Genomic DNA, 19279 nt, shown 5'->3' with positions numbered 1-19279 from the left:
AACTGAAAGGTTGATGGTTTGAATCATGCCAGTAGCTCTTTTATGAAAAAGAACGTGTCATGAAGATTGAAGGAAACTGAACAGCCTGCGTTATGCAGATGACACAAACTTGCTTGTTGAAAGGAATCAGGACTTGAGGAGCTTATTGCAGAAGATCAAGCCTTCAATATGGATTATATCTCAATCAAAAGACAAAATCCCCATGCATGGGCCAATAGGCAATGTAAGGATAGATGGATAAAAGATTTAAATTGTGAATGATTTTGTTTTTGTTTGTTTTTTTCTTCAAGCTAACAAGGTTTAATGGTCAATGATTTTATCTTGTTTGAGTCCACAATCAACATGCTTGGTACCAGCAGTCTAGCGATCAGGAGACATATAGCTTTGGGGAAATCTGCTGTCAGAGATCTTTCCACAGTTCTGAATTGTAGTGATGTTAGTTTAAAGACTAAGGCACCTAATTCAAGCCATAATTTTTCCAATTGTGCATTTGAGAACTAACTAGACAGTGAATAAGGATGACAGAAAATGAATTGATGCCTTTGAGTTGTGGTGTTGGAAAAGATCACTGACTATTTCATGGACTTTTTGTCAAAAGAACAAACAGATAAGTCTCAGAGAAAGTACAACCAGAGTGCTTCCTGGAGGCAAGGATGGTGATGTTCAGTCTCACATGCTTTGAACATGTTGCTAGGAGAGGCTGCTCCTTGGGAAGGGATACATCATACTTGGAAAGGTTGGAGGGTCATCCAAGGAGAGGAAGACTCTTAATAAGGTGGATTAATACAGTGATTGCTGCAATGGGGTCAAGTGTGTTGGGGATAATAAGGATGGCACAGGATAGAAGAAAGTTTAGATCTTTTGTTCCTTGAGTGTCTTTATGAGTCATTGGTGACTTGATGGCACCTAACAACAACAGTAGCTCTTTGGGAGAAAGACCTGGTGATCTGCTTCCTTAAACATTGCAGTCTAGAAAACCCTGTAGACCAACCAGTTCTGCTCTATCACATGGGATCAATATGAATTGAAATGCATTTGGTAGCGCCTCTTGGAGTCAATCAGTGGTGCAAATGGTTCAACACTCAATTGCTAACAAGAAGGCTGGTGTTTAAACCCACTGGGAGGTGCCTTAGAAAACAGGCTTGTTCTAAACTTGGAAGGCACACAGCCTTGTCTTTAACGCAGAGTACTCTGTAATGCATGTTGTGCCCTTGAGTTGTAATTTTCTCCATGACAACTGCTTTGGGATATTTTAGGTTTTTTCCCTTTAATAATATAGTGAACTCTTAACTGCCCTCTTTTCTTCAGATACCTCTTCCAGTTTCTTCAGGGTTGTTAAATTAACCATTCTCAGAATCCTGTTACTCATTACCTAATACCAGCATCTACTCAGTGAATAGGAACAGCACTGGGCACAGTTTACATGTTATCCTTTTAATTCTCTTAACAGCCATCTGAACTAGAGATTATAATCCTTCCTCATTTTACAGATGAGGAACTGAGACTTCTAGTTACTTAAGTTGTCCAAGATCCTAGAGCTAGAGAATAATGAGTAGAATTTAATCCAGACTGTACTGACTCCATTCTGTTATCACCAGGAATATGTCATTACAAGCAGTTCTTGGGTTCTGAACCAGATATGTTCCTAAGTGTCTTTAAATTAAACAGGTGCTTGTGTAGACTTATTTTAGAACATCACAAGGTTTCAAGGCTTTTTCATGGTCTGAAAGCAAGTGAAGGTGATGGTAATAAGGAATTTGTAGGTAGAGGCTGTTTTAATCATTTCAGAGGGAGGGCAGATTTATATAACATTAAATATAAAGTAGATGTCCGTAAGTGGGACATTGATAGCCTGAGGTCTTATGCTGATTTAAATCCAAACTCCTTAGCCAGATGTTTAAGACATTCTATGCTTTGATGCCTGTACATTTTCAAACTTTCATTCTTGAATCCGCTTCTTCATTCTTTCAAACATTCTTTCTTTTTTCTTCATTCGTTCGTCTTTCATCTTCATTCTTCTGTTCATTTGTTCTAATATTCTAGTAATATTTTCTAGACACATTTATATTTTCAAAATGAGGTTTAGAGTCAGTCAACTATCAGTTTCCTCTATAATTATCCTTTTAGAGTGCTCAAGAAAATTTGTACATTAGTTTTGAAATATTATTCACCCTTTATAATACTTGATCTTCCCTATAGGAACATGGTATTTTTGCTAAGTCTGCTTTTATATACCTGTAGTTTCATTGCAGATAAACCTTGCATAATCTTCTTTTTCTAGTTTGTTACTATTGATACATAATTATCAATTTCTGTGATTTTTATTTCTAACTAGACAGCTTGCTGAACTCTCGTAGGTTCTGATAGGTTGTAATGTGATTTTTTCGGCTTTCTAGATTGATGGCCTTATCACCAGACAAATAATTAAATCTCATCCTGTCCAAATCCTGCCCCCATCTCTCGCACTCTTTTTTCTTCCTTCTCTTCCAGCTCCCCATAATTCTAATTTCTATTGAATTAGAACAACAGTAGAAGAGTCAGTACATAGTGATCAAATATTAGAAGTATTTCAGTAAAGATAGGAAGAATGCACTGAGAATGCTTGTCAACAGTATAATACTTATGAAAAAAAGTTTTTTTCATTTTTTAAAAATAATATTTAGAAAACGGAAATTTTCAAAAGTATGTGTAAAAAAATGTTGAAAACAAAATTACCCCCCCTTGTCAGTAGAGTTTTCATATGGGTTTCCCCCCCTTAATTTTAATATCACATACTTTCATACATGAGAGTATGTGATAATATTTTCACTTAATGTTAATAATTGTTTCTTAAAACATATATCCAATGTCTTGTGTGTTTTTTTTAAAGTTAATTTTTTGTGTATCATAGAGTTAGAACCAACCCATCGCTGACCCTCCAGCTGGTTTTCAGAGTCAGTTAATCGCATGGGAGGAGATTGCCCATCCTTCTCCCGTGGAGCAACTGGTGGCCTCAAACCACATGCCTTTGGGATTGTAGCTCAGCATCTTGCCACTAGGCCACCAGAGCTCCTTTTTTAAAAAAGTTAACTTTTTATTGTGATTTGAATGAAATTGCTTTTCTGTTGAACCATTTATGACATTGTGTTTCTTGTCACTGACTACAATTTTCTCAATTTAACAGCACTTTCCCCCATCTTTCCTGTGTTTCCCATTTCCATGTGCCCATCTGACCTGTCCTTTCCTGCCTTCTGAACTTTATCCGGCAAATCCTGACTTTTTAATATGTATGGTTAATGCCTTAAGGAGTGTGTCCCTCCCTATTGTCGGTCACTTGTCTGTTGTTTGACTGAAAATTGAATCGTGCGCAGTTCAGTCCAATTTTAGGCTTGCAAAATGACTACAGGCCATAGTTTCAGGGGTCCACTGCCCTCTCGATGAGCAGTCCTGATATTATTATGATTTTGAATTTCCTTCCCACTCTATCAGGAACCGTCTGTTGTGATCTCTTTCAGAGTAGTCAGCAGTGGTAGCAGGGTACCAGCTTGATCTTTGGAGCTCAGCATTATGAAAACTGAAGTTCTTAAACAACTAAATAGAAAAATTATGTTATTAGCTTTAAAAAAAAACACAAACAAACAAAACCCAAACCTGAAGTTCCTATGGTTCATTAGTGCTTTGAACAATCTTTGATATTCTTCACCTCTTTGACCCACCTTCTTAATAGGCTTAATGATATTATAAAACTGAAAGTCACTGTCATCCAGTCTGTACTGAGCCAGAGTGATCTTCCGTCTCATTTACAAGGCTGTAGCTGCAATTTGTAGTGGAAGGAGACTGCTCATCTTTTTGCCCTAGAGAAGCCTTTGGGTTAGCAAAGCAATTCACTGCAGACCATCTCACCAGAGCTCCTTAATGAATGAGAAATAATTTCATTGGTTAGATGTTGTCAACTATAGCTCATAGTGACCCTATGAACAACACATAAAAGCCTTCCCCTATCCTACACCAGACAGCTCTGGTGACCTAGTGGCAAGAAGCTGCTGCTCCACAGAAGATTGGCACTCTCGTCCTGTGCAATTAACTGCTTTTGAAAACCCGCTGGAGAGTCAGCTGTGGGTTGGTTCTGACTTGACGGTACTCAACGACAACAACAACAACAAATCACCATCCACAATCTCTGTCATGCGCAAGTCCATATTGCAGTCACTGTGCCATGCCATCTCATTGAAGGCCTCTTTCGCTGACCCTCGGCCTTTCTCATGATGTCTCTTTCCAAGGACTGGCCTCACCTGATAATATTCCTCAAATATGCGAGACAAAATTTCCCCATCTTTGCCTCTAGGGAGCATTCTAGTTGCACTCCTTCTGAGACAGATTTATTTTTATGTAAGCAGTCCATGGAATATTCAGTATTCTCCAACAGTTCAAAGGTAATAATTTTTCTTTGTTTCCTTGTTCATTGTCTGAATTTCAGATGCATAGGGAGCAACTGAAAATACCATAGCTTGTATTGTTACTGTTTTATGCTGTCAAGTCAGAACTGACCCATAGCTAACCCTCTAGTAGGTTTTTCAGAGGCAGTAAATCACATGAGACAAGATTGCTCTTCTCCCGTGAAGCAGCTGGTAGATTTGAACCACCTGCCTTTGGGATTGAAGTGCAGTTTCTTAGCACTGGGCCACAAGAGCTTGCTATGGTTTGGATTAGGTGCACCCTTGTCCTTAAGTGATATCCTTGTGCCTTAAAGAGGTCCTTGACAGCAGATTTTCAGAGTGCAGTACTTTTGTTGATTTCTTGACTTCGGCTGCCATAGCTGGGATTGTGTGGTGATTGTTGTTGTACCACTGAGTTAGAACCTAGGATCGTAGTTGACCCTCCAGTCAGTTTTTAGAGGCAGTAAATTCCATGGGAGAAGATTGCCCATCTTTCTCCTGTGGAGCAGCTGGTGGATTCGAATCACCTGTCTTGGGTTTGGTGGCATAACTCCTTACTATAGGGCCACCAGAGGCCCCTGTTAGTTGTGGATCCAAGTAAAATCAAAGCCTTGACAACTTTAGCTTTTTCTCCATCCGGCATGAAGTTGGCTATTTGTCCAGTGGTAAGGATTTTTGTTTTCTTGACGTTGAGATGTATCTCAAATTAAAGCCTATCGTCTTTGATCTTCTGCAGTAAGTGCTTTGAGTCTTACTCATTTTCTGCAAGCAAGGTTGTGTCATCTGTTTAATACAAGTTGTAATAAATACTCAACAAATGTGCTAATTAAGTTATATACTTCATCACTATGATATAAAGTACTGTTTCAAGTTTTTATAAGTCTTCTGTGCTATGTAAGTTAAAATTAGTATCTTGGGAAGAAAATTATATGAAAATATTATTATTTAAGAAGTTAATGGAATGTCATTAATATTTCATACAAGTAAATTCAGTATCTTTATTAATAAAGCACATTAAAGTAAAATTTTCTTGAAGATTACTTTAAAGCAGCTGGAATAATTCATCAACAGGGAACTGCCAGGAAATCAAGCTGGATTCAGAAGAGACCATGATACATAAGAGATAGCCTTGCTAATGGGAGATGGATCTTGGCTGAAAGCAAAGAATACCAGAAAGATATTTGCTTGTGTTTTATTGACAATGCAAAGGCATTTGTCTGTGTAAATCCTAACAAATAATTGATAACACTAAGAAGAATGGGAATCCCAGAACATTTAATTGTGCTCATGCAAACCTGTACATAGACCAACACGAGAACACTGTATTGCTTAAAATTAGGAAAGGTGTGCGTTGGGATGCACCCTTTCTCCGTACCTCTTCAGTCTGCATACTGAGCAATTGATTTGAGAAACTGAACTATATGGAAAAGAATGTGGCATCAGGATCAGAAGAAGACTCATTATACAGAGACATTGTTATATAGAGGACACAATCATGCTTGAAGAAAATGAAGAAGACTTGAAGCATTTACTGCATATCATTAAACACCGTAGCCTTCGTTGTGGATTACATCTTATCAACAAAATAAAAATTCTCACCACTGACCAATAAACAACATCATGATAGGTAAAGATTGATGTTTTCAAGGAGTTCATTTTACTTGGGTCCACAGTCAATATCTATGGTAGCGGTTGTCAAGAAACCAAAAGATGCATTGGGAAAAATCTACTGTCAAGAATCTCTCCAAAGTGCTAAAGAGCAAGGGTGTTAGTTTAAAGACTAAAGTGTGTCTTCCCCAAGCCTTGCTGTTTTCAGTTGGTTCCTGAAGATTTGTCAGTGGATACGGATAAGCAAAAAAGAATCATTACCTTTGAATTTTGGCCTTAGAAAAGAGTTTGGAATAGTCATGGCCTGCCAAAAGAACAAACAAGTCTGTCTTGGATGAAGTACAACCAAGGTGCCTCCTTAGAGGCGGCAGAGATGGTGAAACTTTGGACAGATTGTCAAGAGGGGCTAATACCCAAGTATTAAAAAAGACATCATGTTAGGAAAAGTGGAAGGTCAAAGAAAGAGAAGAATACTTTTAATAGGATGGATTGACAGAATGACCACAACAGTGAGCCTGAGCTGGTAGAGATCGGGAAGGTGGTGCTGGATAGGGCAGGTTCAGGTCTCGTTCATAGGGTCACTGTGAGTGGCAGTTGACTCAGTTGCACCTAACAACATGGCCAATACGAGAAAGCTATTCTTTGTTTTTCAGTGTATTATTTTCCTTTTGTCAACTTTCCATTTGTCAGTTATGTTCAGAGATTGACAAATAGTTGTGCTTTTTAAAAAATGTCTATTTGTACTTTATTGACTATCCAAATGCATTTGGCTGTGTGGATCATAACAAATTATGGCTGACATTGAGAAGAATGGGAATCCCAGAACACTTAATTCTTCTCATGCCAAACCTATGTTTAGACCAAGAGGGTTTTCAGTCACTTGGTATGCTGATGATAGTCGGACAATAAATGAGGATGACAGGAGAAGAATTTAATGCCTTTGAGTTGGGATGTTGGAGAAGAGTATTGAGTAGCCCATGGATTGCCAAAAGAACAAAGAAGGTACAGCCATCTCACATACTTTGGCCATTATGTTGGACAGACTATTCCTTGAGAGGGACCTCATACTTGAGAAGGTGAGGGATGACAAAAAAAGAATACCCCTAAAGAAGTGGATTGACACAGTGACTGCAGCAGTGGGCTCAAATGTGTCAGAGATTGTGAGGATGACACAGGATAAAAAAACAAAAAAAATAAAAAGTAGCTTTTTATTTTCTTATGTAGTCTTGCTTTCTAGTATTGGTGGAGGCTTATATAATATAAATATTCGACCTTATATTCATGTGTTCTAGCCTTTGGATCCTATGTATTTTTAAAAATGGTTATAATGTCACAACATAACAGTTAAGGGCTGTGTCTGTATTTTTATAAGCTGGCATATGAAATGGGAAGTCTAACATACACAGTGTAGACAGTTATGGTGGTATAGTTCATAGCAAGTTGTGAGCTGAGTTTCACTGATGGTTCACATCCAGCCAGCAGCTTCTCAGGAGAAAAATTGTCAGTCTCTTCCCATATAATTTATAGCCTTGGAAACTTGCTAGAAGGTCACTGAGTCCAACCTGTAAAACGACGATGAGTTTTTAACGCACAGCTTAATAATACTAATCAGAAGTCATTCAGTCTTTAACAGAATTTCTCTCAGGTCATCTGAATGATGTGCATTGAAATATACAATCTCTGAAATCACATTTAGTTTTAAAATTCATTGGCAACTGAAAGATGCTTTAAGAAAATAAAAGCCTAAGTTTTGACTAAGAAGGAAAAAACTTGCTCCCAGATTGCCAGAAAAGCAATACGAAGTACTATCTGTAGCTATTTATTTCTCTTTGTTTGTTCTCTTTATTTCTTCCTGGATCATTTCCATCAAGCTATAATAATAGAATCTTGGAATTAGAAGAAATCTTGAAAGTCATTTAATACGTAACTTCTCTCTCAATAAAGAAATTCCTTCAACACGTGCTAGCAGATAATATTCTATCTTGTTTAATTATTAAAAGAGGAGCTTGACAGTTTTCTGGAATAACTCATATTTTTATTGAATAGTTTTTACCAATTGTAAAGAATTTCAGGTTAGACTATGCCTCTCATGCCTCTGTTTCTTAGTAGTGGTTCCTTTCTGCTCTCTGTAATTGAAGAGAATGAGTGTAACCAGTAGCACTTAAAGAAGTTGCTGTGCTAAGCTGTCTTCCTCTTTGTCTCATCCTCATTTTCTCGCCAGCTTTTTTCTTTATTAAGTTTTAATTCCATCAGCTGTTCCTTATGTGGTAAACTTCTAGTCACCTGGGAAATAGTAATTATTTTAGAATTTTTAAAAAAATTAGTTATTTTTGCTTTAAAGTCTTTTCGATCATAGATACCTAGTTTCAGGTAACTGAATCATTTACAGGATGATGGAGATTTGCTTTCTGGTTTAATTTTGAGTTGAAAATACCAAGTAATAAAGTGATATAAAATTAAATTATTGGACTTCTCCAAGCACATGAACCATTTACTTGAAATAAAATGCATACGCTCTCTAAAACTAAATAAAATTAATTTATTTGGTTTTGTGTTTGAGCAATAGGAAAGATAAACATCTTTGACACTCTTCATCTCACCGTGAACTTCATAGATGGGCAATTTTGTGACTGTCTATGGGATATAATCTGAGAATATTTGTTATTGTTGTTAGTCTAGGTATTCATCTCCAGCACTATAATTAATAAAAATATTGGAGCAATTTTAATTAATACTTTTTATGGATATTAAAATTTATAAAATGAAACTATTCTTCTCCTGGAAAAATTACTTTGGCTTTTTTGAAGTTAGTAAAAGGAATGAAAATATTTACATCAAGTCAATCTTCAGATTTTTTTTTATCAATTATAAGTCTTATTGTCACTAAGCCATTTCAGTCTGTAAATAGATAGTAGGAAGGCAGATGGAAGTTTCAAGTGCATGATCACATATATAACTTCATTGCCATCCATTTGGAACTGACTCACAGCTGATCCATTGGGGTTTCTGAGGCTTTAAATCCTATGAGAAGAGATTGCCCATCTTTCTTCCAAGGAGCAGCTGTGGATTCAGACTGCATGTCTTTGGATTGGTGGCACAGCTTACTCATATGTATATGAGACAGGCAATTCTATTATAGTTATTCTTTGGAGAATTGAAAGTTTTGCAAAAAGCTTTTAAGAACCATAGTAGTTGATGTGAATATTGTGATTTTTTTTTTAAGAAAAACAATATTGTTATCCCCCTTTGCTTCTCCCTCTCATAGTTAAATTCCATCTAGTCAGTTCCAGCTCTTAGCTTGTAGAACGGAACTAAATAGTCTGTGCACATCCTCATAAGCCCTGTTGTGCTTTGTTGGAGCCATTGTGTCACTCCGTCTAGTTGAGGTTCTTTGGTTTTCATCGATTCTCTACCTTTTACAGAGTATGATGTCTTCTTTCAGGCAGTGACCCCTCCTGATAGTGTACCCAAAGTATATGAGACAAAGCCTCACCATCATGGCTTCTAAGGAATGTTCTGGCTTCACTTCTTCCAAAACAGATTGTTCTTTTGGCAGTCAGTATTCTTCAATAACACCATAATTCAAAGGGATTATGTTTTCCTTAATCATTGCCCAGCTTTCATAGGCCTGTGAAAACCAAGCTCACTGACATGTCAATTCCAAGTCATGACCATTCTCCATTGAGATTCTGAGGCTATAAATCTTAATGGGAGGAGACGATCCTCTTCTGTGTCCTGTTGGAATGGCTTGTGCATTGAAGCTCCTGGCCTTTCAACCCAACGCTTTGCCTACTGTGCTATCAGGATTACTTTAAAGAGCCCTAGTGAGATAATGGTTAAGTGCTTTGCTGCTAATCTTAGGGCTGGCAACTTAATCCATTAGCCTCTCAATGGGAAAAATATTTAACAATCTGCTTCCGCAAAGATTACAACCTTGGAAATCCTGTTGCACAGTCCTCCTGATAGAAACATTCCAAATACCACATGTTCTTTCTAAGATAGACTTCTCTAGCTGTTTAATGGAAATGGAAGACTTTATTTGGATAACTCAGCTGACGCTGCTTTACTTCTTTCTAAAATTATAGCTTAAATATCTATTAATGATATTCTCTCTAGTATTTAAACATAAACATGGATATAGATTTTGCTGTAGCTCTTTTTCTTAGCATGTTTGTTTTCGAAAAATTTAGAGCATAGTGTTTCATAGTCCTTTCCCTTTTTCTTTTATTTTAATGAAAGTTTACGGAGACTTTGTATTTCCACTCATTCATTGTTGCACATTTTCCTCCTTGCTCGTCTCACCCTCCCAGTTTGCTTTCCTCTTTGAAAAGTAAAAAAACACACAAAACCCCACCACTGCCTTTCATTGTTCTACAACATCCCCCCTTCCCCCCCCCCCCTGCCAGTTCACTTCACTATGCAGCTTTCATTCTGGACTCCTATCATGACTATAATACCTAATCATATATTCCTCCTAAACAGTTCTCTCCCTCATCTGTTTCAATGCAGTATACATTATTTATCCCCTCTTAGTTTCCCCCCAACCCTGATGTCAGTCCCACTTTACAACAGTGATACTACACAGTATTTTTCCTCTTGTGACTGAGATATTTCACTCAGCATAATGTCCTCCAGGGTCACCCATTTTGTATAAGATTTCATGAGTTCTTTATTTTTCAATGCAACATAGTATTCCATTGTGTGAATATACCACAGCTTCTTTATCCATTCCTTTGTTCATGGGCACTTGGGCTGTTTCCAACTCTTTACTATTGTGAACAAAGCCACAATAAACATGGGTGTGCACATATCTGTGTGAGTAGTGGTTATGGTTTCTTTGGGGTATATTCCCAGTAGTGGAATTGCTGGGTCAAATGGTATTCCTATTTGCAACTTTTTGAGAAAGCACCATACTGCCTTCCATAGTGATTGCACCATTTTATACTTCCACCAACAGTGAATAAGGGTTCCAGTTTCTCTGCAACCTCGCCAGCATTTTTTGTTTGCTGTTCTGTTAAATTTTGCTATTCTTACTGGGGTGAGATGATGTCTCATAGTTGTTTTGATTTGCATCTCTCTTAGTTCTAGGGATTTTGAACATTTCTTCATTTGTTTGTTTGCCATCTGAATGTCTTTGGTGAAGTGTCTGTTCATATCCTGTGTCCATTTATCAGTTGGGTTGTTTTCCTTTATCTTGTTGTGGTCCTCGAGTATTTTTAAAAGTCACTATTGTGTAATATGCAAATTCCTATTTAGAGTTTTCTCCTATTTAATGTGTAAACCAGGAATCTTTGCGTCTTGGAAGAGAGTTGTTCACTGAGAAAAGTCTCACTGGTATAATGGTTTTGAAGATCAGTTCTCAAAGTATGTTCTAGGGATCATTGGGTACCTGAAATTCTTGCAGAATATCTTTGAAATAAAAATTATTTTCACAATAAAAATTATTTGTGTTTTCTACTCTCATTCTGTTCATGAGTCTACAGTGGAGTTTCTAGAGGCTTCAAGTAGTGTAAGATTAAATGCCAAAGCAGCTATGAGAGTTCACTTATTCCTTATTAAGCTAATAAACTTTAAGGAAATTTGAAAAACTGCAAAACCATACCTCTCTTCTCACCAATATGTTTAAAAATTAACTAATACTTTAACATTTCTTGATTTTATTTTCTAATATAGTAAATGTAGCCAGGTAGATTTACATAAACAAAAGCTCTTTAGGGGTTTCCAATAATTTTTTACAGTATAAGGTTGTCCTGATAGGAAAAAAACCATAAATGAGAACCACCCATTTAGAAACAGATTGATGGGGGAAAAAAAAAAGAAAGAAAAAAAAGAAACAGATTGATGGGAATAATGCAGGCCCTTTCTTTACATGCTTTTACTTTAGATGTCTTTTTAGTATATTACCTTTTCCCCCCTCTTTTTCTTTTTTTGTCTTTGGAGATCAAGAGAATTAACTTCTATTTCAGTCCTAGATTCTTTTCTGGAAACAAGAAACTTGTCAGTCTTCCAAAAATAACAATGATTTGTTTTTTCCTTTTTAGATTTGATGGTAGAGTGGTGGCAAAGCTCCCCTTCACGCCCCTTTCCTACATCCAAGGGCTGTCTCATCGAAACCTGCTAGGGGATGATACCACAGATTGTTCCTTCATCTTCCTGTATATTCTCTGTACCATGTCAATTCGACAGGTGAGTGGCTACTCCAGCATTGACTATATATATATTTTCCCCTGTTTTCATGCCCTAGTTAGCTTTTTCATCTGTAATGCTAGAAACATTTACATGCTACTACTGTGATCTGTTGTATTAGAATTCCAGCGTACCATCTGAAAGCTGCTTTAACTGCATAAAGGTCTACAGTGTTGACTCTTCCAAACCTGCTGCTGTTGAGTTGGTTTTCACTCACAGCACCTATATCCATTGAGTTTCTGAAGGGAAGAGACTGCCCTTTTTCTCCCCTCACAGCAACTGCAGCATTCGAACTGCTCACCTTTAGGTCAGAGGCATGATGCACTGCGCTACCTTAGAGATGACTACAAAACTGAAACATGGTTTTCATCTCCCAGTCCTTCTTCACGGCAATTACCTGAAACTACAAAAATAAAGAGTGCCGTGTCTTTCCGGTGTCATTTCCTCTTTGTTCTAAGCCAGTTTATTTTGACATTTCAGGGCACAAGTAAGTGTGCTAACTTGGTGACTTTATTCACAGTTGGGATATAGAATTTATAGTTAGCCAACCTGATCAGACATTCAAAAACAGAACTCAGAGAGAAGGACATAGGGTTTTGAGAGCCCAGAAGAGAAAGAATATTTGATTAGTAGTGAAAATTTCAGATAGAAAAGTTTAGACAACGAAGTGGCTTGTGAGATGAGGATTTTAAAATGGAAGGAGTTAATTAAAGTCTTTGACTTAAGAACTCTATATTTCAGGTCATTATTTAGTTTCTGAAATACTGTCATTCAGCAGCATTATAATAGAGAAGTTGGCATATACAATGATAATAAACATCTTCCAGATTTTGGTTGAGTTAGCATATGAGAACAAGTAAGAAATGGAATTGTAGCTTGAAAATGAAAAACATCTTTGATCTTATACTGTATGATACTTTCCCCATTTTATTTCTTTTTACATCTGTACAAATGCCACGTCAGCCATTTTGCTCCGCCTAACAGTTTCAGTCCACATTCCAACTCTTGGCACCAGCATTCAGGAGATAAGGAGACAGACATACTGCTTTGGATAAGCATGCTGTCAGGGATCTCTCCAAAATATTCAGGAGCAATGATGCCAATTTGAAGACTAAGGTGCACCTGGTACAGGCATGGTCTTTTAATCACTTCTATGCATTTGAGAGCTGGATAGTGAATAAGGATGACAGAAGAAGAATTGATGTGTTTGAGTTGTGATGTTCTGGAAGAGTACTGAATATCCCAAAGACTGCCAAAAGAATGAACAGTTATGTCTTAGAAAAGTTATGGCCAGGGTGCTCTTTGGAGGCCAGGATGGCAAAGCTTCATCTCTCATACTTTGGACATATTGCTTAGAGGCGCTGTTTTTGGAAAGGGCTATATCGTGCTTGGGTGGGTGTAGGGTCAACAAAAAAGAGGAAGACTCCCAATGAGATGGATTGATATGGTGAGTGCAGCAGTGGGCTCAAGTAAATCAGAGATGATTAGAATGGCACAGGATAGTACAGGGTTCAAATCTTTTGTTTATAAGGTCGCTATGAGTTATATTTGATTTAATTGCACCTAACAACACCAGTTTCAATATTTATCTGATCTTTTTTTGTTTATATTGTTTCCTCTGTCTCAAATGCCTCATACCTCCTCCTTATACTTGTTAAATGCAACTAAATTTGAAGGCTTCCTGGAATACCTTTCTGACATTTAATTGCATTGTAAAGGATAGATGAAAAACTAGAGCTTTCTTCCCTAAAGATTCATTACCTTGGAAACTCTATGGAGCAGCTGTACTCTGTCTTTAGAGCTACTCTGAGTCAAAACGATGCAATGGCAATGGGTTTGTGTTTACTTTTGGTCTGAACATGCTATTTCTGCATCTAGGGCACACTCTCTTTAGGGTGGCTGGTAAGTGTGAACCACCAGACTTTCAGTTAGCAACTGAGTGTTTTCACCACAGCACCACTCACGCTCCCAAAATACCAGTTATAAAACTATTATAGTGTTGTTGCTATTGTTGTTGTTGTTGTGTGCCATTGCATGGACTGCTGCTACTCATTGCGACCCCATGGATGGCAGATCTGAGCCTTGCCCTATTTTGCCCCGTCCTCACAATCCTAGACATGCTCTAGTCCTTGTCAGTCTGTCTTCTTGAAGGTCTTTCTTTCTCTCACTCTCTATCTTCCCCAGCTTTATGTTTTCCCAAGAACTGGCCCCTCTTGACAACATGCTTAAAGTATGTGAGACTGTTTTACCATCCTTGCCTCTAAGAGTCCCTCAGTCTGTGGGATATTCAGTACTCTCTGCCAACACAATTCAAAGACATCGATTTTTCTTACATCCTTATTCATTGTCCTACTTTCAGCTGCCTAGGATCGTTGTTGATTGCCTTGAGTCAAGCGTGACTCATAGCGACCCTATTAGCAAAAGGATAATGTAAACAAACAAACAAAAAAATCATTATGTTCTAACTACAACACTGATGAGAGGGATAAAGACCAAAATTGGGAAAAAAAAAGGAAGTACAACTTAGTGTTTTAATGTGAAGGAGAAAGGAGAAATCAGATGACCCCCAGGATTTTTAATTTAGTAACTAAATGAAGGTTGATTTCATTAAGAGATTGGGAAAAGAGGAAGAAAGAGTGATAGGTTTGCAAGATAGTCTAGATGTTTTTGGAACAATTAAGTAAATGTCTTCTGGTGTAGTTCATGTGTATGTGACTCAAACATTATGAAAATATCTGACATGGAGCATTTTTGCTTCTCCAAAATTGAAAGGAGCACAGTGACAACACAAATGTCTTTGTAGTTTTCACAGTGGTTCACTATAGAATGTTGCTATATAATTTGATTGTTTAAATTGGAAGTTTTAATTGTGACTTGGATGGAAATGCTATTAAAAAACACAATGATTTGTACAATTTACTGTAAATGGCAAAGAGCAGTTATATTTTAATCATATGCAAATTTTACTACTTTGTGGTTCCTCACCATGGAATGCACTTCAGATGCACTGTTCTCATTGCTACCTAGAAATCACCATCAAAACCCGTAGAATTACAGAATAAAGGCAAACTGTAGTTTTGAAAATTAAATAACACTAGGAATTATCATTTAGAATACCTCACTCAATCTGTTCCTTACTTGGTTATTTCAAAAAATGTTAGAAGGTATGTGTTGATTGTTTACATGGGGTGAGCAAACCTCTTTATGGTTCATGTATTGGAGTGAAGAATATTCTCAAAAATTCATGTCCACTTAGAGAATGAGAAAGTGATCTTACTTGGAAATGGAATTTTTGCAAATGTAATCAAGTTAATATAACCTCATACTGGTTAAGCTGTTCAGAGGGAATTTAGGTGGCCTAGAGGTGAAGAGTTAGGATGCTAACCCGAAGGTACACAGTTTGAATCCGCCAGCTGCTCTGTGGAAGAAAAGTGGGCAGTCACCTCCTATGTGATTTACTGCTTCTGAAAACCTGCTGGAAGGTCAGCTAAGAGTCTCTTGCAACTCCCCAGTACATAATATCAACAATCAACAAACATGCTGGATATGGCTAGGCACTAAATCAGATATCAATGATATACTTATTAAAAGGAGGAAATTTGGATTCAGAAACATACATCTACATGGGAAGAGTAGCATGTGATGATGAAGGCTGAAATTAGAGTGAGCTTCTAACCAAGAGTTGCCAGCAACCACTAAAAGCTAAAAAAGAGGCAAGGAAATGACTTCTCATAGAACTTTTAGGATCAGCGTGGCCCTGCCACCACATTGATTTGATATTAGACTTCTAACCTTTAGACCATGAGACAATACATTTCTGTTTTCAGCCACTTAGTAGTAATTTGTTATAGTGGTCATTAGAAACTAATACATAGTAAATATTTTAGACTTTGTAGGCCCTGTATAGTCAGTCTCTCAGTTATTCCAGTCCTTTGTTATAGTTGTCCTGTGAAAGCAACCATAGAGGGCATGTGTAATGATGAACATGGCTGTGTTCCAATGAACCTTTATGTATAAAAACCATTAGTAGGCTTGATTTGGCCTTCAGGCCAGGGATGCTTACCCGTGAAACCAAAGTGTAAAATAGATGCTGTTAAGTACAGCTCTGGTGGTTTAGTGCTTAGGAGTTATGCTGCCAAATACACCAGTTACTCTGTTGGAGAAAGATAGGCAGTATCCTCCTGTGCGATTTACAGCTTCTGAAGTCCCGCTGAAAGATCAGCTATGAATTAGAAGGCCGTAACAACAAGTTAAAATAGGAGAATCAAATACTTGTTGGATTCAAAAAAAGGAGAAGGATTAGTAAAAAACAAAATAATTCAGTGTGTTTTGTTATCAGCCAAGGAAGAAATATTTGTTTGCTTTCAATTTTTCTGGTGCTATATACAAATAATACTTAGAACAAAATATGTAAGAGCTATAGTATTTCACAGCTATTCTAAAGCTAGCATGTTTGAAAGATTTATTCTTTTGTGTACAGATTAGGTTAAAGATTAGCTTCTACCTGTTTCAGCATTGTGAGTCATTTTGGGTAGTTAAATTCATTGCCTGCTATAAATCTATACAAGATTTAAAAAATCTTAGCAGTTTCACTGAAATGACCCGCCTTTGTAATTTTTCTTTCACTGACTGCTAATGATTTCTGTACCAGTTCCATACTAAGTAGTAGCTCATGTGCTTGAGAATTGTGAGGCACAGGCTTGAGTTCATTTCAAGGCTCAAAGGCTGCCTGAGGGCCACATCTCGAGTATGCAGTCATTCTCTGTCAGATCAGTAAGTGGAGTTCCACGTTTTCCTTTCACTCTATGCAGACCTCCTATTGTGATCTCTTTCAGAGCAGTCACAGGCACTATCTAGTTCTTTTTTTTTCTATAATTATATTTTATTAATTTTCATAAACATTTACAGAGATTTTGGGTTTCCATTCATTCATTGTTGCACTATTCTCTCTACCCTCCTCCCAGTTTGTTCTTGTCCAAATGCCATAGTGCTTGTCTAAGCCATTTCTGATTAATCTTCTTTGTCAGTGTGTCCTTTGCCATTCCCTATCACTCCTCCCTGAGAGAGACTTCACCCTGAGTCATAAGGAAAAGGGGATGGCGTATTCTCTTAGCTACTTCCTGCTGAAAAGGGACGCTGTGGGTTTCAGGGTGAAGATCTTCTCTCACTACTCTAAAGGGCCCCTTTGGCAGTAGGAAACACATAGACTATTATGGAGATTGATTTTGGAATTTAGATGCACTCTTATTGATTGTGCTTGGCCGTACATGTTCATATCCTTGAAGATGTATCATGGGGGTGTTGCAACCTAGAAGACACAAATTTGACTAACAAGTTATAAGTACATGAGTCCAAAAATTATGGAAAAGTAAAAGAAAAGATTCTTTCATTGTTTTACAAACCCTCCCCCAGGTCCCCTCCACCATGTAGCCCTCGCTCTAGTCTCCTGTGATGACAGAAATACCTAGTTATATATCTCTTTTAAACAGTTTTCTCCCTCCTCTGTTTCAGTGCAGTATACATTATTGAGCCCCTCTTACTCAGTCTCTCCCCAACCCCAAGGACAGTCCCATTCTACAACAGTGGCATCATGTAATATTTGTCCTTTTGTGACTGGGATATTTCACTCAGCATAATGTTCTCCAGAGTCAACCATTTTGAATAATATTGCATGAGTTCCTTGTTTTTTAATGCAGCATAGTATTCCATTGTGCGAATATACCACAGCTTCTCTAGCCATTCGTTTGTTGATGGGCACTTAGGTTGTTTCCAACTCCTTGCTATTGTGAACAAAGCTGCAATAAACATGGGTGTGCATATATCTGCTTGGATGTCAGCTATGGTCTCTTCAGGGTATATTCCCAGTAGTGGAATTGCTGGGTCAAATGGTATCTCTATTTGCAACTTTTTGAGAAAGCGCCATACTGCTTTCCACAAGGCCACTATCTAGTTCTGATCACAGAGTCCTAGAGATCATGTGGTCTGTTGTGTACCATGGAGGAGTTAGAATTTACCCATATCTGACCCTCCTTCCGGGTTTTCAGAGGTAATAAAACACGTAGGAGGAGATTGCCCATCTTCTTCCTGCAGAGCAGCTGGTGGATTTGAACTATGTGCCTTCAGGATTGAAGGGCAGCTTCTTACCACGAGGCCACCAGAGCTCCCATTCATAAGGTCTGTTAGCCCTTTTAATTGTTGCCTTGCTTATGTCTTCAGTCTTCCTTGTTATCACAGGGAAAGATTAACAGTTACACTTTAACTGGGCTCCCAATCACTACTCACTGAAATAAGATGTAGAATAGTATCTTTGGGGATTCACATATGCTAATTGACCTTGATATCCCCCAAAACTTTGGTCTTAGTAGTAGTTCTTAACATCATACTTTAAGAAAAATCAACTAACCTTTACTTCTGTGTCCTTTGGGAATCTTTTTTTAAAGTGAATTATTTGTTCCCAGCCTAAGATAGAACAGAATTTTCTTTTTAAAGATTGAAACAACAGTTGATAAGTCATATCAACTTAAAATAAATGTAATTACCTTGTCTCACTTTATCTTTCTCCTTATCTTTTGTTTACTTCCTTAATGTTTAGTAATTAACTGCCTTGACCTTCACTTCACAACTGTTTCCTCTGTATGAATTTGTAACACACAACGGATATAGAGGTTGGCCAGTTTCCACCAGAGGTGTTAAGTTAGTCCAGAGTGATGATATTTAAGAATGAAAACAATTTTTTTTAATTCCAAAGGAACTTGCTTTTTTTGTTGTCGTTCTTATAAATTGATAGTGAATTAAGTAAGTGGTAAACCTGATACAGAATGTTTTAAGGTATCGGCAAAAATTCAAGCATAGTTGCCTGGTAATTTTACAAAAAGAAAACAATCCATTCTTAGAAATTAGATAGAATTTTCTTTTCTCTGAAAGCAAAATGAATTAATGCTTCCTGAAGAAAAGTGAGTGAACAACTTTCTTACCTTTTGCTGTTTGCCATCATATCTTACTGTATAAGTTTCTGAATATATAGAATTTGAAAAAGTATCAGAAATGTTGTTATTGTCTTGTGCAGTGTA

General features: G+C 37.3%; 1 protein-coding gene across 1 annotated transcript in view; it reads left to right on the top strand.

The window, feature by feature from the left end:
- LOC102848255 (transmembrane and coiled-coil domains protein 1-like) overlaps window positions 1-19279 on the top strand; it is a 61018-nt gene that overhangs the window by 26620 nt on the left and 15119 nt on the right. The window contains exon 6 of the mRNA XM_006887380.1: window positions 12065-12209. Within this exon, the coding sequence (XP_006887442.1) occupies window positions 12065-12209 (145 nt within the window). The remainder of the gene's footprint in view (window positions 1-12064; window positions 12210-19279) is intronic.

This window comes from Elephantulus edwardii, unplaced genomic scaffold (genome assembly GCF_000299155.1).
Source record: "Elephantulus edwardii isolate Elephantulus edwardi_28Jun2011 unplaced genomic scaffold, EleEdw1.0 scaffold00057, whole genome shotgun sequence".
NCBI lineage: Eukaryota > Metazoa > Chordata > Mammalia > Macroscelidea > Macroscelididae > Elephantulus > Elephantulus edwardii.
Note: the sequence above shows the minus strand (reverse complement) of the source record. Positions and strands in the feature narration are given on the sequence as shown.